General features: G+C 41.5%; 1 protein-coding gene across 2 annotated transcripts in view; it reads right to left on the bottom strand.

The window, feature by feature from the left end:
* Nucleotides 1-4,129: 4,129 nt before the first annotated feature.
* The window catches only part of LOC135556268 (zinc finger protein 644-like), a 53,963-nt gene continuing 46,641 nt past the window's right edge, over nucleotides 4,130-11,451 (bottom strand). For both annotated transcript variants that reach the window (XM_064989331.1, XM_064989332.1), the window contains 3 exons: nucleotides 9,472-9,597; nucleotides 7,727-7,832; nucleotides 4,130-7,463 (listed from right to left, as the gene is read on the bottom strand). In XM_064989331.1, the coding sequence (XP_064845403.1) occupies nucleotides 7,007-7,463; nucleotides 7,727-7,832; nucleotides 9,472-9,597 (689 nt within the window). In that variant the 3' untranslated portion in view covers nucleotides 4,130-7,006. The remainder of the gene's footprint in view (nucleotides 7,464-7,726; nucleotides 7,833-9,471; nucleotides 9,598-11,451) is intronic.

The raw sequence follows: 11,451 nt of genomic DNA, 5'->3' as shown, positions 1-11,451 counted from the left end.
TGGCGGTGCAGTTGTCGTACCAGGCGGTGATACAGCCCGATAGGATGCTCTCAATTGTGCATCTGTAAAGGTTTCTGAGGGTTTTAGGTGACAAGGAAAATTTCTTCAGCAATGTCCACCTTCTCCACTGCTGTCCTGTCGATGTGGATAGGGGAGTGCTCCCTCTGCTGTTTCCTGAAGACCACGATCATCTTTGTTTTGTTGACGTTGAGTGAAAGGTTATTTTCCTGACACCACACTCCGAGAGCCCTCACCTCCTCCCTGTAGGGCTTCTTGTTGTTGTTGGTAATCAAGCCTACTACTGTTGTGTCATCTGCAAACTTGATGATTGAGTTGGAGGAGTGCATGGCCACGCAGTCATGGGTGAATAGGGAGAACAGGAAGAGGCTGAGCACACACCCTTGTGGGGCCCCAGTGTTGAGGATCAGCAAAGTGGGGATGTTGTTTCCTACCTTCAACACCTGGGGGCGGCCCGTCAGGAAGTCCAGGACCCAATTGCACAGGGTAGGGTTGAGAAACAGGACCTCCAGCTTAATGATGAGCTTGGAGTTACTGTGGTGTTCTTACATAGGTATTCCTCTTATCCAGATGGGATAGGACAGTTTGATGGCAATTGCATCGTCTGTGGACCAGTTGGGGTGGTAAGAAAATTTAAGTGGGTCTAGTAAACAACAAAGTGTTAAACAAATCAAAATATATTTTATCTTTGAGATTCTTCAAAGTAGATTCTTCTGATGCAGCACGCCATCAATATCCTTCTTCTTAAAATAGCCCTTACACAGCCTGGAGGTGTGTTGGGTCATTGTCCTGTTGAAAAACAAATGATTGTCCCACTAAGCCTAAACCAGATGGGATGGCGTATTGCTGCAGAATGCTGTGGTAGCCGTGCTGGTTAAGTGTGCCATGAACTCTAAATAAATCACAGACAGTGTCCCAGGCAAAGCACCCCCACTCCATAACACCTCCTCCTAAATGCTTTACGGGGGGAAATACACATGCAGAGATCATCCGTTCACTTACTCTGCGTCTCACAAAGAGACAGCGGTTGGAACCAAAAATCTAAAATTTGGACTCATCAGACCAAAGGACAAATTTCCACCAGTCTAATGTCCATTGCTTGTGTTTCTTGGCCCAAGCAAGTCTCTTCTTCTTATTGGTGTCCTTGAGTAGTGGTTTCTTTGCAGTAATTTGACCATGAAGGTCTGATTCGCGAAGTGTCCTCTGAACAGTTGATGTTGAGATGTGTCTGTTATTTGAAATCTGTGAATAATTTATTTGGGTTGCAATTTCTGAGGCTGGAAACTATAATGAACATATCCTCTGCAGCAGAGGTATCTCTGGGTCTTCCTTTCATGTAGTGGTCCTCATGAGAGCCAGTTTCATCATAGCGTTTGATGGTTTTTGCGACTGCACTTGAAGAAACTTTCAAAGTTCTTGAAATTGATTGACCTTCATATCTTAAAGTAATGATGGACTGTCATTTCTCTTTTCTTATTTGAGCTATTCTTGCCGTAATATGGACTTGGTCTTTTACCAAATAGGGTTATCGTCTGTATACCACCCCTACCTTGTCTCAATGCAACTGATTGGCTCAAACTCATTAAGAAGGAAAGACATTCCACAAATGCACTTTTAACAAGGCACACCTGTTAATTTAAATGCATTGCAGGTGACTACCTCATGACGCTGGTTGAGAGAATGGCAAGAGTGTGCAAAGATGTCGTCAAAGCAAAGGGTGGCTACTTTGAAGAATCTGAAATATAAGATATATTTTGATTTGTTTAACACTTTTTTGGTTACTACATGCGTAATTTCATAGTTTTGATGTCTTCACTATTTTTCTAAAATGTAGAAAATAGTCCAAATAAAGAAAAGCCCTTGAATGAGTAGGTGTTCTAAAACTTTTGACCAGTAGTGTATATATTATTATTATTATAATTATTTATAATTTCTTTTACCATCAAAAGGTTTGAGGCTGGACCAAAAACATCAGGGGCTGAAGCTCTGGAAGCCCAGGCCTATTGATGCCACTGAGGACACCAGGGTCAATGGAGTTGATGAATTTCCTTCAGCCACAATCAGTGCACCTGTGTTTCCTTTCCTTTGGTGTATCCAGACGTAAATTATTAAAGGGAGGATAAAAGTGTGAGTGGTGTGGAAACGAGACAGTCAGACACAGACAAACGACAGTGGCTGAGGCAGACAGGCTGGGAATCCAACCCCTTCCACCCTCACTGCCCATCCTGTCCCTCCTCCCTCCCTGACTACCCCCAATCACCCCTCCACCCTCACTCACATCCCCCTCACTGCCCCTCCCCCCATCAGCTTGCCCTCTTGCCCGTGTGGTGATCTCTCACTCCCGGCCTCCACGGACGACCCCTTGAAGTGCAAATCTGTGTTCACAGAACTTCCAACTTATTCCTCTTGTCAGCGGAGCAGCAAATGGGAAGCCTCCCAAATGGCATCCTATTCCCTATATAGTGCACTACTTTTGGACCATAGGAATTTGGAATAGGTTGCCATTTGGGACACAGACATGGAGTGGGGGCTCCTCGCCCAGCCGCCTCACCCCTGTACCGCCCCGGTAACGGGATCATTGACAGGCCAGTGACACTGCCCAAACAGATAATGGAAACCTATTGATTTTTCACTCCTTTTTTTGTACAGGAAGCGTCGGACAGCGGTCTCCGGGTTGGCACTTCAGAATAACCAGCCAGAACAGAAAGAGAAAGAAGGACGTGATCAATGGATTTGAACTCTGGATCTCCGCTGCTGCCACAGAGGATAAGGTGGGGGAAAAAAGCCAGGTCGACAGATAAGTCCCATCAGTCAATCACCCAGTTTCTCATGGTGCAGTGATAGGTGCTTCTCAAATTACACCCTATTCCCTACACCCCTATGGCTCTGGCTCTGGTCAGAGTTAGTGCATTTTATAGGTAATAGGGTCCCACTGGGTACACACTGGTTGAATCAACATTGTTTCCATGTAATTTAAATGAAATTACATTGAACCAACGTGGAATAGATGTTGAATTGACATCTTGTGCTCAGTGGGGTGCCAGTTGCGACGTAGACTAGTCTACTGGTCCACCTGAAACACTTTAACACACACAATTTTGGGATTTTTTATTTAACCGTTATTTAACTAATAGGAACTAACCTTCTTAGAGTGGCTGGGAGCTTCCCTTTAGTCTCCCCTACTGCAGTATCACACAGTATCACAGACAGTCCTAATGTGCCAGTTTTTTTAAATTACCTCCTAAGGCTCTCCTATTAAAATGAAACAACTTGTCTCGTTGCTTATACTTTCTGGAGAGAGTAAAATGAACAAATAAAATACCGTGATGATTCAAGGCAAATGCTGTTGCTATTCTCTCATTTTACCACGCTAACTCAATACTATTCACTGGTTCTGGTTAAATGCAGCTAGCCCCTCTCTCTCTCTACTCCATGTGGTACAGGGGAATCAGGCGTTTATATACAGTTTTAATAGAGAAGTAATCTCCAGAGAGGGGTGTCTTTGATTCTCAGGCCCTAATAATAACCATACTTTGGTCTACTACTAGCTACCACTGGACCACTACTGCAGATGGCCAGCGTGGCCTCTACCATGTAACACATTTCTTTATGTCTCTCTCTCGCTCTCTCTCCGGGCTGCCAGTGAAATAATAAAACCCCCACTCCTGGTCATGGCTGGCTCAATCTCATTATAATCTCTCTTTGGTTTTTATTCATGGTGCCCTTTGGGACGGTGTCTACCCCATGACGTGGCTCCCAACCTCCGCAGAGAACATCTTTTTGAAACAGCCAGGAGACCTAATGAAGTCACAGAGTGGCACAATTATTTCCCTGAGAAGGAGCATTAATGTACTTGAGAATCCCCTCCGGAGGAACATGATGACAATTGGTTTGTACAGCTTTGATCATCCTGTTTTAAATACGGACCAGGATAAACTGCAGGGTCGGCCCCCTGTGCCATGGGTTGGGTTTCTAGCAGAAGTCGTGTGCGTGTCAAACGGCACCTTATTCCCTATAAAGTGCACTACTTTTTCATTGGTGAAATTTAATAGGAACTCTATGGTCCCACCAACCAAACATACTTACAAAAGCTAAAAACAAAAGGCGAGAATGGCGGGTTATATAAAATCAGTGTATATTTATTTTGTACAGCCACAATTTTATAGACCGAGTTACCAGGACTTGAAGGGGGTGAGAAACGAATAATTGTAAAAATAAAATAAAAAAGTAAAAAGGCCAATTTAACTATTTCATTTCAGTATTTTATTTCAGAAAGTTCTTGATATATTTACCACAGAAAGCTGAACGAATACATGGTATATAGAGCCTGCTTTCTTTAATCATCCAAAATTAAGTATGATGTTAAACCAACCAGACATTATTACAGTACATTCACATCTCTCAGACATTCCCTAGTGTTGTCTAGATGAATAAAACATTAAACTTGTGTATTTTCCTTAGCATAATACAATATCTAACTGGAAGTTTCAGCACCATGGAAATGTGATTTACGTTGTAACTTGACTTGGATTAAAAAGCTCCTAGTCTTTTTATTGGACTGTGAAATCCATTTCAGAAGGGATAGGTAAGTTATCCATAATAATATTAGAAATAGTGCTTGGCGGTGTTGAATCATCAAAGAACAGTACAGAACAATGTGCTTCATTAACTAGGAATAATAAACGCCTTAAAACAATAATTCACCACTATCTCAGCCTTTCTTCATCTTTTGTCTTACCTCTAAATGTTATTGAAAAAAAAACTAGCCTCAATCCACTGCTTCTGCATGTTTATTTGGCAAGGTTAGCAAATTGGCAAAGGTTGATAGTCAAACCAACTAACAAGCAGTGGATTGAAGCACCTCCTTCTCCATAAAACCACTTTTGAGGTAAATGTGTATATTGCATGATATTGATGAGCTACTCAGCTTACACTACAAGAATCCAGTGACACAAAGTTCAAACTTGTTGAATATTTCAGGAAATACACTATATTAGTCTTATAGATAAATCACAAGAAAACATGTTTTCTTTTCTTGATTAACATAAAATGAGAGCATATCGCAATTCCAATTACATCAGAACAAGACAAATAGGAAATAATTAACATGACAGTTAGGGAGAAAGCATATATTGTGTCCATTCATACAATATGGACAGTTCTAGCAATACATATCATTTTTGATATAAAGTACCAGTCAAAGTTTTGGACACATGAAACTTGTTCATTTTTCTTTATTTTCACTATTTTCTACATTGTAGAATAATACTGAAGACATCAAAATGATGAAATAACACACATGGAATCATGTAATAACCAAAAAAGTGTTAAACAAATCAAAATATATTTTAGATTCTTCAAAGTCGCCACCCTTTACCTTGACAGCTTTGCACACACTTGGCATTATCTCAATCAGCTTCACCTGGAATGCTTTTCCAACAGTCTTGAAGGAGTTCCCACATATGCTGAGCACTTGTTGGCTGCTTGTCCTTCACTCTGCGGTCCAACTCATCCCAAACCAATTAAGGGGAGGATAAGGTCTGATACAGCACTCCCATCACTCTCCTTCTTGGTCAAATAGCCCTTACACAACCACGCAGAGATCATCAGTTCACCTACTCTGCGTCTCACAAAGACATGGCGGTTGGTACCAAAAATCTCAAATTTGGACTCATCAGACCAAAGGACAGATTTCCACCGGTCTAATGTCCATTGCTCTTGTTTTTTGGCCCAAGAAAGTCTCTTCTTCTTATTGGTGTCCTTTAGTAGTGGTTTCTTTGCAGCAATTTGACCATGAAGGCCTGAGTCTCTGAACAGTTGATTTTGAGATGTGTCTGTTACTTGAACTCTGTGAAACATTTATTTGGGCTGCAATTTCTGAGGCTGGTAACTCTGGGTCTTCCTTTCCTGTAGTGGTCCTCATGAGAGACAGTTTCATCAGAGCGCCTGATGGTTTTTTGCGACTGCAGTTGAAGAAACGTTCAAAGTTCTTGACATTTTCCAAATTGACTGACCTTCATGTCTTAAAGTATTGACGGACTGTCGTTTCTCTTGACTTATTTGAGTTGTTCTTGCCATAATATGGACTTGGTCTTTTACCAAATAGGGATATATTCTGTATACCCCCTACCTTGTCACAACACAACTGATTGGCTCAAACGCATTAAGGAAAGAAATTCCACAAATGAACTTTTAACAAGGCACACGTGTTAATTGAAATGCATTTCAGGTAACTACCTCAAGAAGCTGGTTTAGAGAAGAGTGTGCAAAGCTGTGATCAAGACAAAGGGTGGCTATTGTGTCATTTCATAGTTTTGATGTCTTTACTATTATTCTACATGTTGTTGAAAATATGTTGAAAATAGTAAAAAAGAGAAGAATAACACTGGAATGAGTAGGTGTCTCCAAACTTTTGACTGGTACTGTTTATGATTGACCCTGTATTCTGATTATGGCTTCTATAGGCCACAGTTAAAGGTAACGAACAAAGCATTTATCATTTACACAATGCTGAGGTGTCAGTTGTCTCATTTGGTAATGGGTTCAACGTTCTGACTGACTGCTAAACAGTGCAAAGAAGGAAGCAAGAAGACACATCTAACATGTGTACCTGTTGCAAGATGGCAAGATTACCTGGAGGTAAAACTTCACCTAAACATAGTAGAGTAGAAGCGGTTACAGAGTGCAAACGTTCGGTTAGAGAAGTTGAGATACAAGGTTCTGAACTGACTACTGTTCTAGCTTCAGCGATTGTTGGCATTTTTGCATCTCAAGCACAAGTCTTTGTTTCTGTACATATAAGTAACAAGATCCATCATATACAGTATAGAGACAGGTCTTATAAAATAGAGGGAAGGGCTGGTATTGTGCATATTAAGAAAAACATATAGCTTTAGAATTGTCTATATTGTCTATTTCTATGTGTCTATCCATATTTACATGTAGAGGATAAAGATATAAAGTGAAAATGTGTAAACAACCCTCCAGTTCAGGACGCCACTGGAAGAAGCTCTGGAAAGGACGTGGCTGTGTGCTGCTCCAGGCTTGGGTGCTCATTGGACGAGGGGTGTGCATGGTGCAAGGGATGCTCATCATGGAGCTCAGGGTGCTCGTGGGTTTCGGGGTGCTTGTTGGGCAAGGTGGGCCCATGGGGCAAGGAGGGCTCCTGCTGGGGCAAGGGGTGATCATGAGGAGAGGGGTGTTCCAAGCAGGAGTGCTCATGGTGCGTCTGGGGCTCATGAGCCGTGGGGGGCTCATTGGATGTTGGGTGCTCCCGAGAGGGGTTCTCCTGGGGGGGCAAGGAGGGCGTCTCTTTGTGTAGTCGCAGGACCTCCACCATGCCAGCTCCTGTGCGAGGGACACTGGTGTGCATGAGGTGCCTCTGTAAGTGCCTGAGCCAATCCTCCTGGATGGACAGAGGACCCTGGAAGACGAGGTCACAGAATCTGCATAGGAGAGAGAGTTAAGTTAGGCTAGGTTATGTTATGTTAGCATACATATGGATACTATTAAGCATCTGAAGTGGCAATAAAGGTTTCCTGTACAGGTGTACAATATATTTTAGAACCGAAGCATGACCATTTCACAATATTAAAGGGGCAATCCGTAATGTCTTTGTGCCTTGTGGCCACAGGGTGGAATGCACAACAAATCAATACGCAAACAAAAACAGGGAGGGGACAGAGAAGCTTGTTGTGGTCCTACATACCTGCAGGTGAGTCTATACATCTCCTCAACAGCACATGGGAGAGCTGAGAACAGAGTGTTCTTTGGTCCAGCCCTCAACCTAGGCTTCTTCAGTATACAGGAATAGGCTGAAAGACACAAATCATCTCATTACAGACCAAGTCAGTACAGACCAACCTACTATAAACAACTCTATGCAACTTAGCAGACTGACACCAGGACAGAGAGTCACAGGCTGTGTCACAATGGGGGCCCTGGTCAAAAGTAGTGCACTATACAATACTGTACATTCGGAAAGTATTCAGAACCCTTGGACTTTTCCGCATTTTGTTACGTTATAGCCTTATTTTTTTTAAATCATCCTCATCAAATCTATACACAATACCCCATACATTTTTGCAAATGTATACAAAAATAGATTAAAAAAAAAATCTTATTTACATAAGTATTCAGTGCATCCTGTTTCCATTGATCATCCTTGAGATATTTCTACAAATTGATTAGAGTCCACTTGTGGTAAATTCAAATGATTGGAGATGATTTGTAAAGGCACACACCTGTCTATTTAAGGTACCACTGTTGGCAATGCATGTCAGAGCAAATCCAAGCCATGAGGTCGAAGGAATTGTTCGTATAGATCAGAGACACGATTATGTTGAGGCACAGATCTGGGGGAAGGGTACCAAAACATTTCTGCAGCATTGAAGGTTTCCAAGAACACAGTGGCCTCCATCATTATTCAATGGAAGAAGTTTAGAACCACCAAGACTCTTCCTAGAGCTTGCCGCCCGGCCAAACTAAGCAATCGTGGGAGAAGGGCCTTGGTCAGGGAGGTGACTGAGAACCCGATGGTCACTCTGACAGAGGTCCAGAGTTCCTCTGTGGAGATGGGAGAACCTTCCGGAATGACAACCATCTCTGCAGCACTCCACCAATCAGGCCTTTATGGTAGAGTGGTCAGATGGAAGCCACTCCTCAGTAAAAGCCACATGACAGCCCGCTTAGAGTTTGCCAAAAGGCACTTAAAGGGCTCTCAGACCATGAGAAACAAGATTCTCTGTTTTTCAGCTGCAGGGACTGGGAGAGTAATAAGGATCGAGGGAAAGATGAACGGAGTAAAGTACAGAGAGATCCTTGATGAAAACCTGCTCCAGAGCACTCAGGACCTCAGACTGGGGCAAAGGTTCACCTTCCAACAGGAGAATGACCCTAAGCACACAGCCAAGACAATGCAGATCTGGCTTTCGGGACAAGTCTCTGAATGGCCTTGAGTGGCCTAGCCAGAGCCCGGACTTGAATCCGATCGAACATCTCTAGAGAGACCTGAAAATCTGACAGAGCTTGAGAGGATCTGCAGAGAAGAATGGGAGAAGCTCCCCAAACACTGGTGTGCCAAGCTTGTAGCATCATACCCAAGAAGACTCGAGGTTGTAATCGCTGCCAAAGGTGCTTCAACAAAGTACTGAGTAAAGGGTCTTAATACTTATGTAAATGTGACATTTCTAAAAACCTGTTTTTGCTTTGTCATCATGGTGTATTGTGTGTAAATTGATGAGGGAAAAAAATGTAATCCATTTTGGAATAAGGCTGTAATGTAACAAAATGTAGAAAAAGTAAAGGGATCTGAATATTTTCCGAATGCACTATATAGGGAAAAGGGCACCATTTGGGATGCAATGTTCTGTACATGTTCAATAAGGTACACTGTCATTTCAGAAAGGTGCCTTTCATGTTCTTGACTTTTGTGACCAGGCTTAGTGAACTTACTTGTTCCTTCTAACATGGCAACCCTCTTCCTGCGTGCGTAAGCGCGAAGATGATTGGACAGGCTAACAGCACTGGGAAATGTTGTGTTACAGTGAATACAAATCTTCTTATTAGATGCATTTCTCTCTGGAAAGTGAGAGAGACATTGAAAGAGAGAAAAAAATCAAAAGAAAGCAAAGCACACAGAAGTTGAGTTCAAAACTTTAAACATGTTCCAGAAGCTCATTGACAACACTTTTCTTGCAAGGAGAACATCTTTGAACAAGTGTCAAGAGTGTAGCATCGAATCAAAATGCCTCCGGATAACCATGCTCTGTTTGTTTTTAACTTCATTAACAGTTACCTTCCATTAGAGACACTTTGTTTGGATGCTGCCCACTTTTTAAAATAGTTCAACTTCTACACGCATTACATCTGAATTAATTGCTGCTTGGGTTTCAGGGTCTTTGATAAGCGTCTTTGAGAAATGAAATCTGGAGGTGAGTTTAAGGGAAGAATCTGAAGAAATATAAGAAATATGACTACAGAGCACATAGATGAACATGAAGTAAAACTGCTATTCCCTGAGTGCCATCACCTCTCCCTCCATCTGTTTTCATATTTTAAAGATCTGTTTTGCACTTAGCAGTTGGAGACGTGTTGTTGAGAGCAATGTTTATCACAATCTAAGGACTCCAGGGTGCCTATTTTCACCTGTAGCACAAGATTCACGCAGGGTTTGGAACAATTTGGGCTTTAAAATGTTATTTCGGCTATGACAAGAAATTCGTACTGTGCTGATTGTGTCAATATTGCACATTAATTACAATGGTTTGGCATGGCACTGCAGGCTACATCTAGAGCATGTTAAATCGTAAAAGCGTTAGATTATGAAAGGTCTCTTCGAACACCTGTTAAAACAGATTTGATTGGGAAACAAGCCCACACCGAGTTTCTATGCAGGCTGTCCTGAAGCTACTGGCAGTTGTGTGAAAACAATAGCGACAGCTTCCCATTCATTTCACACCTAATAGGTGAAAAAACATCTGCTACAGAGGTGTTTTTTAACCATGACAAGCTACTAAAGGTTATTTAAATTACCAGCAAATTGTTTGCAACAATTTGTTTGCAAAAATGTGTGTTAAATCTCCATTTAACATAACACTGATTACAGCGATATGGTGTAGAAGCCATTGTTAGATGGTTAAAACCAAATGCATGACTCAGTCTATTCTACCTTCAAGGTTTCAGCTTTCAGCTATAATGTAACTATGACATTCAACACTGTCACGAAACGGGCAATCACTAGAATTCTGACAGACCAAAGAAAATTTGCTATCTGATTTAAAAATCTTTATTAATCATTCTGCAAAAAGGACGGGAACTCTTATTTGGACAGACATTAAACAAAGTTGTGTAAACACAGCTGATGTGCTTCCAGAGCCACATCAAAAGAACGTGGCCCCTTTGGTGACATTCATTATTTTTGTGTGCGTTACAATAATTAAATTGACTGTGAACTTTTTTTCTTTTCATGTTTCTTTCTTTTAATTTAAAAAAAAATCCAAGTCCATTTGATTGACATGTTGTGATTTAACATGGGCTCCTGTAAGTAATGAAAGAGTTAGTAAAACATACAAAACAGCTGTGGAACAAGACAAGTTTGTGTTTCATTAAAGCAAGCTAACACTGTAATTGGTGTGCACAAGTCACATATTATCTTCATCTGTATCATCGCACTCTATAAAACTATTCCAAAGAACACCTAAAAGAATCATACTTATCTGCAAATGACTAAACTGATCAATCTTATGAATGAAGATAGAACACTGTGAAAAGAACAGACCGCCGACACAGTTTAGCTAATAAAGCTGTGTCTGTCACTTCTATCCATCATCTATCTGCCTTACCTGGATTTCTTGTCTTATTTGATTCTAGTTGAAACAGACTGATCATATGTCATATGTTTTGTCATCACAAAGGGGGGCCTTGTTGCACCAC

Source organism: Oncorhynchus masou, chromosome 15 (assembly GCF_036934945.1).
Source record: "Oncorhynchus masou masou isolate Uvic2021 chromosome 15, UVic_Omas_1.1, whole genome shotgun sequence".
In the NCBI taxonomy this organism is placed as follows: Eukaryota; Metazoa; Chordata; class Actinopteri; order Salmoniformes; family Salmonidae; genus Oncorhynchus; species Oncorhynchus masou.
This window is presented reverse-complemented; position numbering and strand designations above follow the sequence as displayed.